Consider the following 18,128-nt stretch of genomic DNA (forward strand, 5'->3'; position numbering starts at 1 on the left):
ATAAATGTATTAGTTAAAACTTTAAGGTTTGCTTTTTTGCTGTTTAGATCAAAGTTTTTTCTGATTCTTCTGTCTTCATTGTGAACATAACCGTGTAGTTGAAACAGTCAAACTTATTTTTGTAATGTATGTTATTGTGTGATGCAGTTTTTTGCTTCTGTCTCCAATATTAAACCATTTTCCTAATTAAAAAAAAAAAAAAAAAGTGTTACAATGATACAGTATTCACACAGTCTTCGATAGAGTAAGAGCTGCCACAGTGGGAAGGCCTGAGGAATTGTCTACTCCCGCTTCCTCCTACAAACTAGAAAGTTGGGCCCCAGCAAGGGTAAAACAGTGCACTGTAGGTCACAGACCTAGTCAACAAGAGCAAGGGCCTGTCTCCTACCTCACTGTCTTCTTTACTGGCTCCTCAGCCTCACCTAATGCCAAAATACTGGAGAGGGTGCCTAAAGGTGGACCAGGGCTCTGCTCTTCTCACCTATCCATGCTCTCTAGGTGATTTTCTCCACTCCTATGCCTTAAATACCTCTCTGACTCAATCTCAAGCCATTCTTTCCACTGTTAATGACACTGCAACAGCAGTGTCTTTCCCACCTTGGACCCTTGGGAAAAAACCCAGGTTGTTTCTCTGCTTAGGGTGAAATGAAGAGAAGACTCAGCTCACACACCACTCTCTTGAGAAGCTTCCATGTGTCTTAATTCCCCCATGGTAGCAAGCACATCTCCAGGATATAAATCCATTACAGAATTGTTCAACGCACCATTCCCAGACCCAGCTCAAGGCCCATATGTCATGGGTGCTCAATGAGCAGGTGTTGCATTGACTAGAACTAAAAGAACTACATTTGTATTTTTTCCATTTTTCTATTGTTTGTATATATTGAAAGGAAAAACTGTAATATAGCGGAAAAATACAAATGGGGGTACCTGCACAAAGGAAAGGTGAGTATAGAAGGATCTAGACTCTCCTGCAGGCTTCGCTAAGTGAGAAAAAAATGTTTTTCAAGGAGACCAACTGTGAGAGTGAACCCAGCCCCACAACTACATGGCTTCTCCTAAAACCCTCTCAAATAAAGTCTTTACTATTCCCACCCCCACTTAACTCAGGGCTCAGAGGTGGCTTAGCATTCTTTTGGCTACCTTTTTTCCACTCCTAGACTGTTACTCATTTATACTTAAAAATAAACAGGAATGCAGAAGCTCGCTCAGCTTTCTATCCTTGGTGTTGCTGCCATCTTCGCCCTTCCTGGCCACGGAGTCTGCTGGCCCTTGGTTCATAATCATTCCCACCTCAGCGAGGCTTGAGGGTCCACCTGAAAGGCCCCTCAGAGTCTATCCTCAAGGTTCCCTTATTTGCTCAGTAACAAATGTTTTCTTTTTCTACAACATATCCATTCATCCGCCAGACACCCTGAGCTCTGAAATCTTGCCCTCTAGAAAGCCATTCTTTGACTTTAGCTTTTTCTTCTTCTATTTCTTTTTCATTCATGGCCAGGAGCCACCCTTACCTCATCCCTGCTCTGAATGACTCCACCATTTGCCCCTTTCCTTTCTCCTTAACTCATCTCAGAGCCTTCTTTTTGCCCAGCCCAGATTTCAAGGTGTGTCACTTTACACCCTCTCTAGCCAGAGCCCCCCCACGTTGTCACTCTGTGTCCTTCTTCCCTCTCACCCAGATAATGCCAAACCTATCCTCATCCAATCACTTGCTGTCGTTCCTTCTATACCTGGCTGGTAAGCATGTCTGGGCAGAATCACCCAGCAGTGCAGGCTGCTGCCACTACAATTTGGCAGTCTGCCTCTGGCTGAATATGTCTCAGCAATCTTTTTTCATGCTCCCGCGGGGGCCTCCTGTTTATCCTGGAACTGATATGCACATCACCACTCTGCTCAGTCCCTTTACCAAGCATCCTCCTTGTTTGAAATTTACCCCTGCTCCTTTGTTCCAGTTTTCCTACCCACTCAAATATTTAATCCCTCTTCAGATCCCACTTGCTACTTACAAATGTTTTGGTGAAAAAACTAAGAAGAATAGGAAATAAAATAAAATGAATCCATTAAGATATTTATTCATAGAGAGTTGGCCTTAAGGAAAGGAACAATTGAAAAAGTCAGAAGCACCTGACTCTACCATCTAAAATGAGAGCTGAGATTTTCCACTTTCCACTGCTGCCTTTATTCACAGCAGAGTGGGTGTCTCCACTGAGTCTTCTTGGCTTTGTACTTTCTTGGGGCATGTTCCCCCTTACCCCTTTCCTAAACTCACTTGTCTATGAGCTGGAAGTAAAGCTAAGGAGCGTGCTACAACTGATTAATCACAACTGACTAGTTTTGAAAAGCCCCAGGGCTTGTGGGAGGGGTGGGGAAAAGGAGAGAAGGCAGAGGCCGCGCTGTGGGTGCTCTCTCTTACCGCATGACAAAATTTGCTTCATCTATTTGACGGCCACAGCCACTCTTCTTCAGAATCCCACCATTTCCCACCACCGCGCATTTCTTCAATGGCAGCTGGAATGGGGTTGCCTAGCAACAGAAAACAAGGCGGGTTTTCACTGCAAAGAACACACAACCACTCACAAAATCATTGTTTACAGCAGACCCTTTGGAGGAATTTGACTGAAGACTGGGTCGAGCAAAAAAAGAGCATGTGAAAAGAAAGATGCCAAGAAGTTTGTAAGGAACACACTAGTCTGTTGCCTTGAAATTTAAAAAGCAACATTTTTAAAAACCGTTCCTGAAGTGTATTTAAATATAACAACATTTATTTTTTTCATCTACCATTGGCCATGCACATAGCAGAAGGTGTTCACTAGGGAAAATTAAAAAGAAACACAAACTAAATATAGGATTATTTTTAAAGCCATTAAGCTGGAAACAAATGAGCTCTATTCTCCCATGTGATTGCAATTTCATTCATTCATACAATCAGCCATTCACTCGACAAATGTTTCTGAACATTTCCTTTGCTAACTGTTGGGGATAGATACATGCAGACACAAGTCACAGGCCTGAGGGTTCACAATTTGGTATGTGAGTAGAGAAAGGGATGATAAGAGTGTGAAAATACATACCTAGGTAACAAACTCTATTATAATGCTGAAGTTGCTGCCAAAGAGATATACACGGGATGCAATCCACAAGGAGGAAGAAGGCATTTCTGCTGAGCCAACTCAGGGAAAGCTTTCTCACTTGGAATGAAACTTAAAAAATAAGTAGGATTCTTCCAGGCACAGCATAAACAAAGGCACATAAGTATTTGCTGGGAGTAATGCTGTGTTTATGAGCAAATAAACACTCTGGGTGGGTCTGTCTAGAACTTAGGAGCCACTAAGGGGCAAGTGACTTGCAGAGAACCAGATAGCATGTGACTTTCTTTCTGGCAACACTGAACTGGACTGCAAAGAAAATGTTCAGTGTGTCTGAGTGTTCCCTGATATGCTATTTATAGTATGAATATGAAAACCCAGCAATAGCCCCTGAAAGTGAAATGCGTCATTCGGCCACTTCTAGCTGGGTCAGCAAGAACTGCCAGGTACAGAATTTCCTGCTTGCTGAAACCATGCAAAGCAGCTGGAGTTATTTGGGGAAAGACCTTACATATACACAACTGGTATCAAAAATAACCACCCCAGATGAATCTCAAGCAAATAATATGTGTTATTCTGAAAGAATAAATAAAGTTGGCCACCCTAGATGGATCTCAAGGAAATAAGATGGGTTATTCCAAAAGAATAAACGCAATAAGTATATGAATATACACTGTGGGGCCTCATATAGGCAGGAAGGAGTTAAACCAAAAATAAAATTCCAGGAGTTTCTGTGTTCATTGGTAGCTGAGGCGGCCACTTAATGCAGCATGAGAAGAGGATTTTATTCCTTTGATTTTTTAGTTGTCAAAGGAACAGCCAGAGCTATGAAAATACTGTTGATAAAAATACAGTACATAAAGTGTAATGCCTAAGCATTTGCCAGCAGAGTTAAGAATTTCCTGCATTACTACACCAGAGACCAGTCCAACAAACATCAGAGCAGACCCAGAGAGGAGAGATGGGCAAGAAACAGAGGAGGGCTTGGAATCAACACTGGAAAAACATTAGTTAGAGCTATAATTTGTTAGATGAAGATTTTAAAAGTAGCTGGTTGTTTATTCCAAAAGTATTTACAAAGTGCCTACTATGCATCAGGCACTGCCCTGGGTGACAGGGACACAAGTAAAAACTCCTGTTCCCACAGAGATTATATTCTAGTGTGGAAAACAGAAGATACGTAAAGATAAATGAGAAAAATGAACAGTAGGTCAGATGGTGACATGAGCTCTGGAAAGAAAGAAAGCATTGGCATTAGGAGATGCTTTCAGAGAGGAACTGCAATTATTATTATTATTACTATTATTATTTTGAGACAGAGTCTTGCTCTGTCGCCCAGGCGGCTGGAGTGTAGTGGCAAGATCTTGGCTCACTGCAACCCCTGCCTACCAGATTCAAGCAATTCTCCTGCCTCAGCCTCCTGAGTAGCTAAGATTATAGGCACATGCCACCATGCCAGCTCATTTGTTTTGTTTTGTTTTGTTTTGTTTTAGTAGAAATGGGGTTTTCCCATGTTGGCCAGGCTAATCTCAAACTTCTGACTTCAGATGATCAGCTCACCTCTGCCTCCCAAAGTGCTGGGATTACAGGAGTGAGCCACTGCACCTGGCCCCAGGAACTCCAATTTTAATAGGGTGATCAGGGAAGAACTCAAAGAAGGCATGTGAGCAAATTCCTGCAGGAGATGAGGTGGTGAGCCATACAGATCTCTGTGGGAACTCTTGGTGCAGAGACCCTAAAAGAAAACATTCCTGGGATGGGGAAGGAGGAGCAAAGAGCCTGTTGTGTCTGGAGATGAAGAAGCAAAGGAAAGAGGAGTAGGAAGGATATCAGAGAGTTGACTAATAGGGAGGTTGGGGAATACATTCTGAATGGCCTTGTAGGGTATTGTAAAGACACAGGTGTTTATTCTAAGATGAGAATCAAGTCAATGTTGGTTGTACAAGGGAGTGACATTATGACATATTTTGGAGCAATCAGTATACTGCTACGAGAACAGGCTGTAGAATGTCATGGGCAGAAAGAGAGAGACCAGATAAGAGTCTCTTGTGAGAGATTTTGGTGGCTCTTGGACCAAGGTGACAGTGATAGGAGTAGTGGGAAGAAGTAGCCAGATTCTGGACACACTCTGGAGAAAGAGCTGACTGACTTCGCTGATACAATGAAAACAGAGCAAGAGAAAAAGAGAAATCAAGGATGATGCCAAGAGTTCTGGCTTGAACAATTGTAAAGATAGACTTGCCATTTACGGACATATGGAAGATTACAGGAGGAGCAGGTTTCTAGGGAACGATTCGGAGTTCAATCTTAAATATGTCAAGTGCATGATGTCCTTTAGATGCCCAGGTGGCAATGTCAAGTAGGCAACTGAATATATGACTATGCAGTCAGGGAGTTGGTCTTTCCTAAAGATAGAAAATACAGAGTGATCAGCATGGGTACTTAAAGTCAAGAGATTGGATGGTGAATGAACGCAGATGGAAAAGAGAAGAGGTTTAAGAATTGTCCAAGTTAAAAAAAAAAAGTGTCTCAAGAAAAAGTGAAAAAATTACATCAAATGCTATTGATAGATTAAGTAAGACAACAGCTGAAAATTGCCACTGGACTTTGCAACAGGAAGGTCACTGGTGACCTTGAAAAAGATAGATTTATTTCAGCAATAAGGACAAAAACCTGAACTGAGTAAGCTATACACGAACATTTGCATATCTATTTTCATATAGCTTATTTGAAAAATCTGGGTTCACTCATCCTCAACTAATACTTAGTTTGCTTTATAAAAGCCAACTAAAAATCCCCTTAGGTGTTGTCAAAGAGTGGTTCTTGCCTGAAACTATTAGACCGACAATTCCACGTTTTCTGGCAGGGATCTGGCCCCAAAACAAATAGATTTTGGAAGCAGGAAAATAGTCCTGGATATAAACATTATCTCCTAATTTCCAAATTGTGAGACTATGGAATTGAAGGGTGAACTGTCAAACCCCTCTGTATTCTGCTTCCTGTCTTGGAAGGGGGATAACTTCGCACAGGCTTTCACAAAATTATATGAGCTTGTGTATATAAAGCATCTAACCAAGTCACTGGCATGGCAGTCCACTCATCTTCCTTCCCTTTTCCATTTCTGTCCTCCTTTTAGCAGAGTTTCCCTGGCTTGTTCAAGCCATGAAATGCCTAGATTTCATGGTTTTTGTAGAACAAGGTAAAATAGTAACTTATCACCTCTATCTTAACAATTAGTAATCATTTTATTAACAGAAAACTTAGCTATTATATCCATGCACTATTAAAATACCACCTCCTAAAGCCCTCAAACAAAAATCCAGGGGTTTAAAAAAAGCTATTTTGACTTTTTATTATTGACAAGCAATTTCACTTCATTTCAATAAATATTTCTTAAGTGCCTGAGTGCACTCTCTGGACACTTATGACACATCAATGAACAATAGCAGCACACCAAAGCTTTATAGACAAAAACCTTAACTGAGAAAATACTATGGATTTTTTTAAAGTAATTGAGATAATACTCTTATTAATACTCAAAGAATACCTCCTCAATTTCTCATTTTGGCAATTGTCAATGTTTTCCAGAATGATGTATGAGCAAGATTTCCTTTTTGAGTATGCTTATATAGAAAGAAGTTTGGTCATCCATTGCCACATGAATATTACGATTTTAACAGAGAATATTTTTATTAAGGCATTGCATGCTGTCTTTTCAAATGTGTCTCCTTGTACCTATGTAAGAAAATAATCTACTGGATTTGAGAATATACTATAACACTCTTGGTAACACTAAAAAAACCTACTGTAAAGGCAAGGATAAATTAGATTAACTAAAGTAATAAGCTCAAAGGCTTTTTTCATTTTCTTTTTTCTTTTCTTTTTTTTTTTTTGAGACAGGGATAGCTTTGTATCACCCATGTGGAGTACAGTGGTGCCACTACTGCCCACTGCAGCCTTGATCTCCCAGGTCCAGGCAATCCTCCTGCCTCAGCCTTTCAACTAGCTGAGACTACAGGTGCGTGCCACCACACCAGCTATTTTTTGTATTTTTCGTAGAAACAGGATTTTGCCATGCTTGTTCAGGCTGGTCTAGAACTTAGGTTCAAGCGGTCTGCTCACCTCAGCCTCCCAAAGTGTTGAGATTAAAGGTGTGAGCCACTGCGCCCAGCCTAAAAAATGTTCTATTCCTGCTCAGCCACTAACCATCCTACAGATCTTTGTCCAAATTTTTTCATCTATAACTGTTCCATCTGTTAATGGCCATCTTATTAATGACCATATTATGTTAATCATCTGGATTGAGATCCAGATTTGCCAGGCCCCTCTACCCCTCAGTGCCTCACTGGAAACAAGGCATGATAATAACCATCTGTTCCATCTTCCAAGACTACTTTGAGAGTTAAAACAAGGTGAGGCATTGAACATTATCAGGAACCTCTAAAGTCCCATATAAATATATTATATTAATGCATTATTATGTACTAACAAAATTGCATTCCTTAGGGGAAAGTTAGTATTTTGCTAGACCACTGTAATATTTACTCTATATTTGTGTTAGATATTTTCAATTTCAAAGATTTATATAGTTTTGTTTGTTTGTTTGTTTTGAGACAGGGTCCCACTGTGTCCCCAGGCTGGAGTGCAGTGGTGCAATCACAGCTCACGGCAGCTTCAGCCTGCTAGGCTCAAGCGATCCTCCTGCCTCAGCCACCAGAATAGCTGGGGCTATAGGCGCATACCACCATGCCCAGCTAATTTTTGTTGTTTTTTTCTTGGTAGACACAAGGTTTCACCATGTTGCCCAGGCTAATTTTTATAGATTTTGAACAAATTAATATATTTGGTCATTGGTCCTTTGAGGTTGTATTTATTAATACAACTTCTATCAAGTCATGAGTTTTAATAATGGATATTTTTGTAGAAATCATTGCAGGTATCCTATCTTTTTTTATCAATACTCCACATCTGGACTAAGTACAGATGAGATGATCAACAGTTTGTTCAATAATTAGCTATTTAGTCACAAATTTTTCCTGGAGCAACCAATCCATTCTTAGCAGTTTCTGGACCTAAAATGGCATTTCCTTACATTATAATAAATATATAAATTAATCTTCAAATTTGAAGAACAAGCATGAGCCTATCACTAAATATGCACTGATCAGTAAGGCCATTCAGAGCCTTGCTTCTGAGATACCCTTTATCCTCCTTTTCCGCCGGCTGCATCATTTGTGCCTCTTCTCAAATAGCCCTGATACCTAACTTCTCTGTTCATTCATCAACTATTCATTGGGCACCTTGTATGGAACAGGAGCTGTTATGGATGCTGAAAATGTGATGGTGAACAAAATAGACATGTACCCCACTCATGCAGCTTACACGCTAAATAGAAAAACAGAATTTAACAAACGTGACAGCAAGGTGCAGACTGCTACAAGGTTAGGGAAAATCTCTCTGAGGAATTAACATTAAGTTGAGATCTGTAGCTTTAGGCATATGAAAGTAGTGGAGAGTTCTGGTCTGTTGGACAATATTAGGAAGGTGAAAAAAAGACAAACAAAAATTGGGGTCTTTGGTGTTTTATAGTATGCATGAGAGTGGAAAGACTTGTTTCAGGCTAGAAGACTTTTCAGAAGCAAACTACAAAGTGCCAGCTGCAAACATATTCCTGGCTGACAAAGTGACTTCTGGAAAAATGCTATTCAAATCTGAAGAATTAAATCCTGTTTTTTGTGCCTATGTAAATAGTACTGGAGCATCTCAGAATGGTTTTTATAATTAAGTGAACAAACTATCGTTTACCAGAGTCATTTCCAAAGCTCACCTCTTCCTCCTCTCTATGTGCAATCCACACAAAGTAACAAAGAGCTGGCGAGCTGGGACTCCACCCCCAAAGCCGACAGCAGAGCCAGTACCGACCTCCACCACTGGCACAAGGAGACTTTACACCTGCTCATCTTCCATCCCACAGATATAACTACATATCTTGAATGATAACTGCGTGACCTCTAGAAGCACATAAGTTAACCACCATAAATCATTAATTGTTGCAGTGTCTGAACTGGTCAGGGCAAAAAGTAGGATGTGCATGGAGAAAAAGAAAAACTTAGTAGATAGAGAATTAGATGCAACAGCAATTTTCACAGGAATACACAACATTTTGTTAAGAGTGCTTCTGATTACAAATTAAGTTATAACAGCCCTCGAGAGAGGCCGCCTTTGAGGCATGTCTACAATTTTAAAAATCAGCATCACACATTGACGTAAAATCAAAATCTAACAATTCATAAGAAGTTCTTTAAAACCACTAAAGGGCAGAACAAGAGATTGGTGGCAGGCTGCAATGTCCCTACATCCACGTTATAAAAAGTAACTAATCTTAAATATAGATTTCTTGAATCCTTTTCGGATTATTTTTGAATCTAAAATCTTCAGAATCCCTGAAGCAACCAGCTCACCAGGATTCTATCAATACTGGAGTTCTGTCAGAACTGACCTAAGACCTGAACAGATATGAGAAGGCTCTGAGGCTCTGGGGTTTATGAGAATCGAGTGCTAGATTGAATCAATTTAAGCAGACTAGTGACCAATTAAATATCTTTAATTTCAACAGTTACCTAAGCAACAAACAAATATTTGAAATGTTCTCTAGCTTTTGAAGATGACAACAAGAGCCTCCATATTTTAAGTTTAATATAGACTGTATCAGATTATTATGATCACTCTTACCATACTTCACTGCTTCCATGTAAGTTTCTGAGATCCCCTGAGTAATTTTCCACCTACTTTCTTGTGATCATTCTTCCCCTGGCTCCCTTCTGCCGCTCCCTAGTTCCTCTTTTACCTGCAGCTACATTTGTTGCTTTGTTGCTTTTATATGTTAGGAGGATGCCAAAATTATTTATGAATACATGTTGTTTTAGAAATTTAAAATAATGAGGCTACCATAACTAAGTTTTGTTATTTTGTTACACATTTACGTACCATTTTGTCTAAAAGCGTGATGCTTACTTTCACACTTGGCAATATAAAGAAAAATCAGGTTTTTGTTGCTGGTGGTAGAGGGTTTTGTTGTTCTTGTTTGAGTGTTTCTTTCCCCTCCAAACTCTTTCCTCTTTGACAGGAAGGGGGAGCAAGTCTTCCTTGTCATGTAGTTGTGAGTAAAGCTAGAAAAATTATCCAGCCACTCAGTATTTGGAATTGTGGCACCAAGTGCTACAATTAAGAAGAATCAACAGCAGTGTTGTTAGCTGCAGGTCTCAAATCATATTGAAAAAGCAGAGAGTTTGCTTTGCAAACCTTCAGAGTGGTCTGAAAGGCTGTTACTACAGCCCACCTGCTATCAGTCATGATGTCAAAATATATGTTTGCCCTTCTTAATGAAAATCTCAAGTTTTTGTCCATAAGAACATCAACTCACACATCTAATTGCACTCCGACCCATTTCTTTCTATATACCCTCACCCATGTATCCTCATGGACTCCCACACATAATTATCCTTCACCCACACACATAATTTAATTTCTTGCCCATATGTTAATTATATCCTCAACTTAGGCATCTAAATACACACCCCTGCCTCACATTTAATTACAGACCCCCTCTTACGAATGTAATTATATCATTAAGCCTCCCACCTAATTATGCCCTCCTTAACATATTTAATTGCACCGCCCTGCTCAAGGACCTAATTACATTCTAACCAGCACACCAATCAAGCCCCCAACTCTCCAACAATACTCCTCATATGAACATCTCTTTATCTCTGTACCCCATTTGCTTTATTACTTCAACTAAGGACTGGCAACTTCCCACAAGCGAATTCCTAGCGAGCATGGTGCCCAGCTAAACAAACAAAATAATGACAAGATGCAGCCAAACCAAAAGCAGCTTTGGTTCCTTCCAGTAAGTAAACGAACACACATTGGCTTTTTCAGTCATTTAGCCCCTTGGAAGTCCAAATTAAAATTTCAGCTGTTTTCTTACTTTGCATACGTTAAGCTTTTTATGATGAAAATATCTGGTAATTAGTTCACTTATTCCAGAGGAAAAAATGCTTCTCATTATAGATATTTAATTATTAAACCCTTTAAAAAATTACCCAAAATTTTCCCTGAAGATATATATTTGTAAATGCTAATTATAGAATATTTGCAGTTCCCTACCACTCAAGGACTTTTAACTGTTCTTCAATTATATGAAAACAAATTTCCAGAAAGCTGCTGCTAAGATTTGTATTCCCCATTCTATTAATAAAATTGTGATTTTAAAAGGATAACTTCAGTGTGATGCTTTCTACACAGGATGCTTCTTTGGAAATTGAATGATGTGAATATTTATATAGTGGGTACTATTTGCTTATTAAAATTTGTTACTCAATCCATTATAAAAAATAACATGGAAGCATTCCAAAAAGTGTTTTGTATGTTTCACATGTGATCTGTTATTCTGGATACATCCTCATGTAGTATCAGTTCATGTGCCCAGGCAGCAGATTTATTAAACATTTCATAGTCAAGTTCCAATAAATTGAAATTTTTTACTGATGTTGATTCTGAAACATAAGATGACAAAGACTGAACCTATAGTTTAGGGCAAAGGTTTGCCACATTTTAAAAGTCCTCAAAACTGTCTTCTTCTCACGGTGGAAAGAGAAGGAAATATTAAGGGCATGCCCACCATTTCAAAGGTAGTGCCAATCATCTTAGTATTGGAGCAAAAAATGGAAGAAGCAGCAGCAGAGAGAACTAAGCCTCATGCTATCACTAGACGTCATATTTGCAACCCCCTCCTTGGAAATACCACTAAAAGATGATTTTTCTTCAAATACAGAAGGCACATCGTCATGCTGATGAGCATCATCCAGCAGCCTGCCTGCCTGCATCCAGTGCCTGGCTTTAATGTTTCTCTATGACCATTGGCAACTTATTTAACCTTAGTGCCTTAGTTGTCTCACTTGTAACAATTGTACTCGCTTCTTACAGTTGTTGTGAGGATTAAATGACTTATGTCTGGCACAAGGTAAATGATCAATAATTGTTATTTTTATTTTTAATAGACCAACATTTTCTCAGCAACACAGGCTAGGAATCTCAGAGCCATTTTTGCTCACCTCTTTCTTAATATCCACCTAACACCTCCCTCTGCTGAGGCTCTTCCGTTCTTCTCTTTCCACCCTCATCGTAACTATTGTTTAAAATGAGTTAATGCTACAAGTTGACCTCTAGTTCTTGCCCATCATCAATCCTTCACTCTTATATCCTAATTCTTCTAAAACAAAAGCTGGTAAAAATCACTTGTCTAATAAAAAAAAAAAAGTACCATTTTATGCCCACAGACAAAAACATTTGGGATCTTCATTGAAGCACCCACCCAGGACCTCTCAAAACCCTAAACTTTCTGTTCACTCTTTTCTACCACTTCATTATCTATGCATACACCCTGTATTCCCTCCACACCATTTTACACATCTGTATTTCCTCAGACACAGCTTGAATTTCTTGTCTAACTCTGTTAAAGCTGCTTCAATGGCTCACCCCCACCCCTTTACTTTCTCTATTCTATTACCTGCCTTCCAAATTATTTTTCAACCTTAAGACGTGTGAAGGATCTTCAGATATAGTGTCCAATAAAATTCCCTACAAGTGCAAGGAATCCTCAAAAACTCAAGCAGACAAGAGGCACACTGGAATTCATTTATGCCCCATGAGTCATGAGAATTATGTATTAAAGCTGTGCACAGTGGCCTGTAAATACACGTAGAATTGAATGAAATCATTTCTTCAATACTTCAGAGACTTCCAAACTTATTACTGTTGCTATTGTTATTTTCTTTGCTTCAAAATGGAAGCCTTTATTGTTTTTTAAACAAGCTTATACCCAGAAAACCCCTATTAATATATATATACACACACACACACACACACACACACACACACACACATATATATATGCCAGGCATAGTGGCTCACATCTCTAATTCCAGAACTTTGGAAGGCTGAGGCTCAGGAGGATTGCTTGAGGTCATGAGTTTGAGACCAGCCTGGGCAACACAGTGAGACTCTGTCTCTACTTAAAAAAACATTTTTTCAATTAGCTCAGCATTGTGGCACAGACATGTAGTCCCAGGTACTAGGGAGGCTGAGGTGGGAGGATCTCTACAGCCTAGGAGTTGGAGGCTACAATGAGCTATGATTGTGCCACTGCATTCCAGCCTGGGTGACAGAGTAAGACCCTTTCTGTTAAAAAAATGTGTATACATACACAAAAGTATATATATATATATACACACACACACACAAAAGTATATATGTGTGTGTTTGTGTACATATTATATGTATATAACATATACACATATACACAAAAGAGAAGATGCGGTAAAGTGGACACCCCTCCCGAATTTCTAGGTCTATTTCTGGAATTGACACTTAGACACCCCAAAGAATTTGATGGTGTAAAAAACCATGAATCTATCCAACTCAATTTTTTCAGAAATGAAGAACTATAAATACCAAGCAAATTTCAATTAAGAATATCCGGCAAGTATTTATCGAGTGCCAACCAACCATATACCAGTCACTATATGAGACGCTGGGTCCAAAACTGTGAGCTTGAGTTCAGTATCTGCTACACTTAAAGGTGGTGTGAATTAGGATATCCATTTTGTTTTCAACTATAAATAGTGTGCAATTACTCAGTAATGCAGCAGACTGCTAAACTGTTAATCCAATTTAACTGATTAGGCACCTGAACTAGTAGGACCAGACTCAATTGCCTGCTAATTAACTATTATTTGCATTAAAAAAAAAAAGCATGTCCATGATTGATTGTCTCATATACAACTATTTTATTCCATTAAAATACAAATAAATCAAGCAGAGAATATTCTTTTTGGGAATAACTGGCTGCTGCTGACGCTTTATTTCCCCAATTTCGTAAAATGTATCTGCCATCCTTTCTTATTGATAAAAAGAACAGTAAGTTATTTCCAGAGCATCTCTCTCTTCCCAGTATTCCTCCCTTAATTACCTCCCAGGACGCCACATACAAGCATCCAATCAACTGAGTTTTGCAGCCTCTAAATTTCCTTCCCACATTCCTACCTTTACTTATTTCCCCTGACCTGCTTGGCTTAACTTCTCCCCCTTTTTTCACAATGTAACACATATATTTCAGAATCACATGGAATTCATATTAAAGATGCATGTTCTTGGTCCACTTCAGCCCTCTAGTTATAGGATCTCTGGGTAGAGCTTAGAAATCTGAAGTTGCCCTACATCATACAATCCACATGTACAGTGATGTTTGTGACTCACCCAATCTGCCAACTCGCAGATATGACCCGAGGTCTTCCTTCCCCAGAACTTTCCCTGACCTATGTCATCTTCTAGGATTGGCATGCACATTTTGTCCATTCCCACAGAAACACCTACTGAACTTACCGTCAGTCTCACTAACCAGACATTCTAGGCTCTTGGCACTGGGTAACAGTTTACTAGCTACTGATGTGTATACCCATCTTCCAAAAGCATAGAATAAGCCCCTCAAGGGGATGAACCATGTCTTGTAACTCTTAGTGCCTCCAGAGCCTGCCACATAGGCATACAGACGTTTTCATTAATTAATTGATTTAATCCATCCCCAGACTATCTCAAGACATGCCAAGAATCTATCTAAGCAAATGGGGCAAATTTGTTCACTTTTTCAGACCACTGATTGAAAGGTTAAGGAAATTGCTAAATGATATGCAGATGAGCTTTTTAAATTAAAAGGTTAAGGAAATTGCTAAATGATATGCAGATGAGCTTTTTAAATTATTTTAGAGTTAGTACACAAGGTGCAAAATCAAATGCCTACACAATTCAAGCAGGTAACATAAATGAGTCGAAGGCAGGCAAGAGGAAGGGCTAGAGACTGTGGCAAACAAAAATCACGTGACCAAACGTATTAGTCTGTTTTCTCATTACCAATAAAGACATACCCGAGATTGGGTAATTTATAAAGGAAGAGGTTTAATTGACTCACAGTTCAGCATGGCGAGGGAGGCCTCCGGAAACAATCATGGCAGATAGGGAAGCAAACATGTTCTTTCTCACGTCGCAGCAGCAAAGAGAAGCGCAGAGGAAGTCCAGGGGAAGCCCATTATAAACCCATCAGATCTCGTGAGAACTCACTCACTATCACGATAACAGCATCAGGGTAAATGCCCCATGATTAAATTTACATCCCACCAGGTCCTTCACATGACACGTGGGTATTATGGGAACTACAATTCAAGATCGGAGTTAGGTGAGCACACAGACAAACCAAAATCATATCGCCAAAGCAACAGGATCAGGAGCTGCTCATACCCTACTCATGGGCGTGGGAGCCAGGACTGCCAGATATTCTGATTTTTTTCCAAGTGATACTAAAATTCCAGGTTTTAATGTAAAACCTCCTAGTTTTTAAAAGTTGGCATACAGTTCAAATGATTTTTTTTTAACGGTGAAGGCCAAAATTTGAAGGTCAGATTTCTCTTAACTGGTAGCCAATTTGCATATCCTACTATACACAGGCAGGGCCCTAGCAGACTTAATAAATAAATTTATTCCAAGAGTAGGCAGTTAGAGAAGAGTGCATATCTTAAATTATTCAGAAAGACATAATAGGAAAACACAGGTTTTCAGGAAATTTAGCCAAGGATTGGGAAAGACTCCATTCTCTGTGCCAGGTTTAAATGAAATACAGGGTTTTTTAAAGTAAGGCAGTTAGTAAAAAATTCGGGATTTTAACTGACAAAGAGAAGTCCAAGGCTTCGAAAAGTCTCCCTTGCTTCTTTTCAAAATAACATTAAGTAATATTCAGATATTAACCATAGTGATTTCTCAGCCCTCTGTTGCTTGGACTTCTCGTCCTAAACGGCTTGTTTTCTAGTCAAAATGAGGTCAGATGATCCCATATTAATACTGTTGTAATGTGCATTTTTACTTAATATGATATCATGGATATCTTTCCATCATGATTTTAATATCAACATGGTATTTAACTATATAGGTGGTTCATAATTTAACCAATTCCTTAATATTGAATATTTTAGGTCTTTCTCAGTTTTTCACTATGATAAACAATACTGCTATAAACATCTTTTAATTGTAACAGATCTAAGAAGGTAGATGAGAAAGGGGAGTATCAGCTCACTCTATTCTCTCCTTTTATAGGGAAAATAAAGTTTGCCGAATTTTATGTAAAATACCTTACATAAAAGGGGTCTTGTAGAGACAGAACCCCCTTTTTAATAAGCTCACCATCACTAACTCATTCCATGTAGAAGTCCTCCTGCTGTTACTTACCTGATACATATAGCCTGGAGCACTTGTCCAGTTAATTCCTTAAAAGAAATCCTTAAATATGGAATTGCTAGGTTTAAACAATTTGGGTCACATTACAGAAATTAGCAACTAAGTAAGTGTCTATCATTTCCACAAGAAAAACAAAATGGGAATCTCCTTATACACTATTATAGGTATTTTAGACATATCAGGAGAGAGACTTCACTGGATTGCAATTATTTTACAGCATATTACTTAATTTGAAAGGAAATGCAATGCAGTTTAAAGGGCTAAATTTGCAGATGTTATCTTCCACAGACTTCAGTTTGAATCCTGACTTGGAATCACAGCTTGGAACCAGTATCTAGCTGGGAAATCCCAGGCAGGTCACTTAGGCTCAGCCTCAGTTTCTACATGTAAAATGGAGACAATAATATGAGCATCATATGTTGAGATTATCAGAAAATGCATGCAAAACATTTAGCAAAGAGTCTAGCACACAGTCTTCAACAAACTATAGTTGTAGAGTGTATCCATAAAATCTAAGCAAATTGCAAAAATAGAACTAACTTATTCTTTGGTAGGTTTTCTGTAATACATTTGAGTTTCATTAATATTTCCTAGACACTTTCCTTAAAATGTCACATTCTGGGAAACTGAGTTAATTTTTTTAAACTAACTTACTTATTATTTCCAATTTGAAATTAAAATGCTGAATTAATACAAAAATATGTTCAATATAATTTTTCCTCTAAATAGACAGGATCTATTTCAATTAAGAAACTTTTATGTGGACCTAGAGTGTGGAAAGATAGACAATGGGGACTCGGAAAGGTAAAGGGGCAAAAGGGGGCTGGATAATGAGAAATTATTTAATGAGGACGCTGTACATCATTCTGGTGATGGAGACACTAAAAGCCCTCACTTTACTGCTATGCAGTATATCCATGGAACAAAATTATACTTTTTACCCCATACATTTATACAAATTTTTAAAGTAGGAGCAATAAGAAAATTGAAATTTTAAAAAAGGAAACTTTTTAAGGAGTTGTAAACAGTTTACGTTAATTGCTTTATTTGTACAGGTGGTCACAGAATCATAATTAGTAAATGGAAATGTATTTAAAAGTTCATTAAAATGTGCCTTTTTTCCTATGTATTTGGCCATTCTCACTTGCATCTGCTCTTTATTGCCACTCCATGTCTCTTGCAACCGTAGTCTTTTACATGAGGTAGGTAGTTTATGTCTGCATTTCCCATTGGCACATGGATTTCCTTTTTCTTTCCAATAGGAGCCTCAAGAAAATGAAGCTTTGGTTGTTTCATCAGCAGTGGCTTTGATGAGCATTTTGGCTCACATATCCATTAACTGACTCAGTAAGAAAAAGTCTGCATTAACAGGATGATTTTCAAGGCTGGAATGACTTTCTTATAAGTGTACTAAACAAAATGCCAAGCCCACAGGAAGCACTGGCAATAAAAAGTTCGGGGTTGGCCAATTGCATCCTCAGTGCTTCTCAAGCACAACTTAATTGAGGAAAACCTCAGAGACAGATGGAACAATAGCATATATAAACTGTATATGAATATATGTAACATATCTAAATCATTCCTCAGTCATCTTCTAAGTGCCCAGGTCATGGAGAATAAAATGGTTATTTACACAATTACAGCATCAGAGGCTTCTGCCATTTCCAATGTACTTTGTGATGGGTACTTAGCCTCAGC

The 18,128-nt window shown here is 38.7% G+C and overlaps 1 protein-coding gene across 1 annotated transcript in view; it reads right to left on the bottom strand.

The window, feature by feature from the left end:
* Positions 1-18,128, bottom strand: part of ST8SIA1 (ST8 alpha-N-acetyl-neuraminide alpha-2,8-sialyltransferase 1) — a 147,108-nt gene that overhangs the window by 61,422 nt on the left and 67,558 nt on the right. Inside the window, exon 3 of the mRNA XM_012457132.3 lies at positions 2,414-2,523. Within this exon, the coding sequence (XP_012312555.1) occupies positions 2,414-2,523 (110 nt within the window). The remainder of the gene's footprint in view (positions 1-2,413; positions 2,524-18,128) is intronic.

This window comes from Aotus nancymaae, unplaced genomic scaffold (assembly GCF_030222135.1).
Source record: "Aotus nancymaae isolate 86718 unplaced genomic scaffold, 86718_ANA_hifiasm-v0.15.2.pri h1tg000016l, whole genome shotgun sequence".
Taxonomy (NCBI): domain Eukaryota; kingdom Metazoa; phylum Chordata; class Mammalia; order Primates; family Aotidae; genus Aotus; species Aotus nancymaae.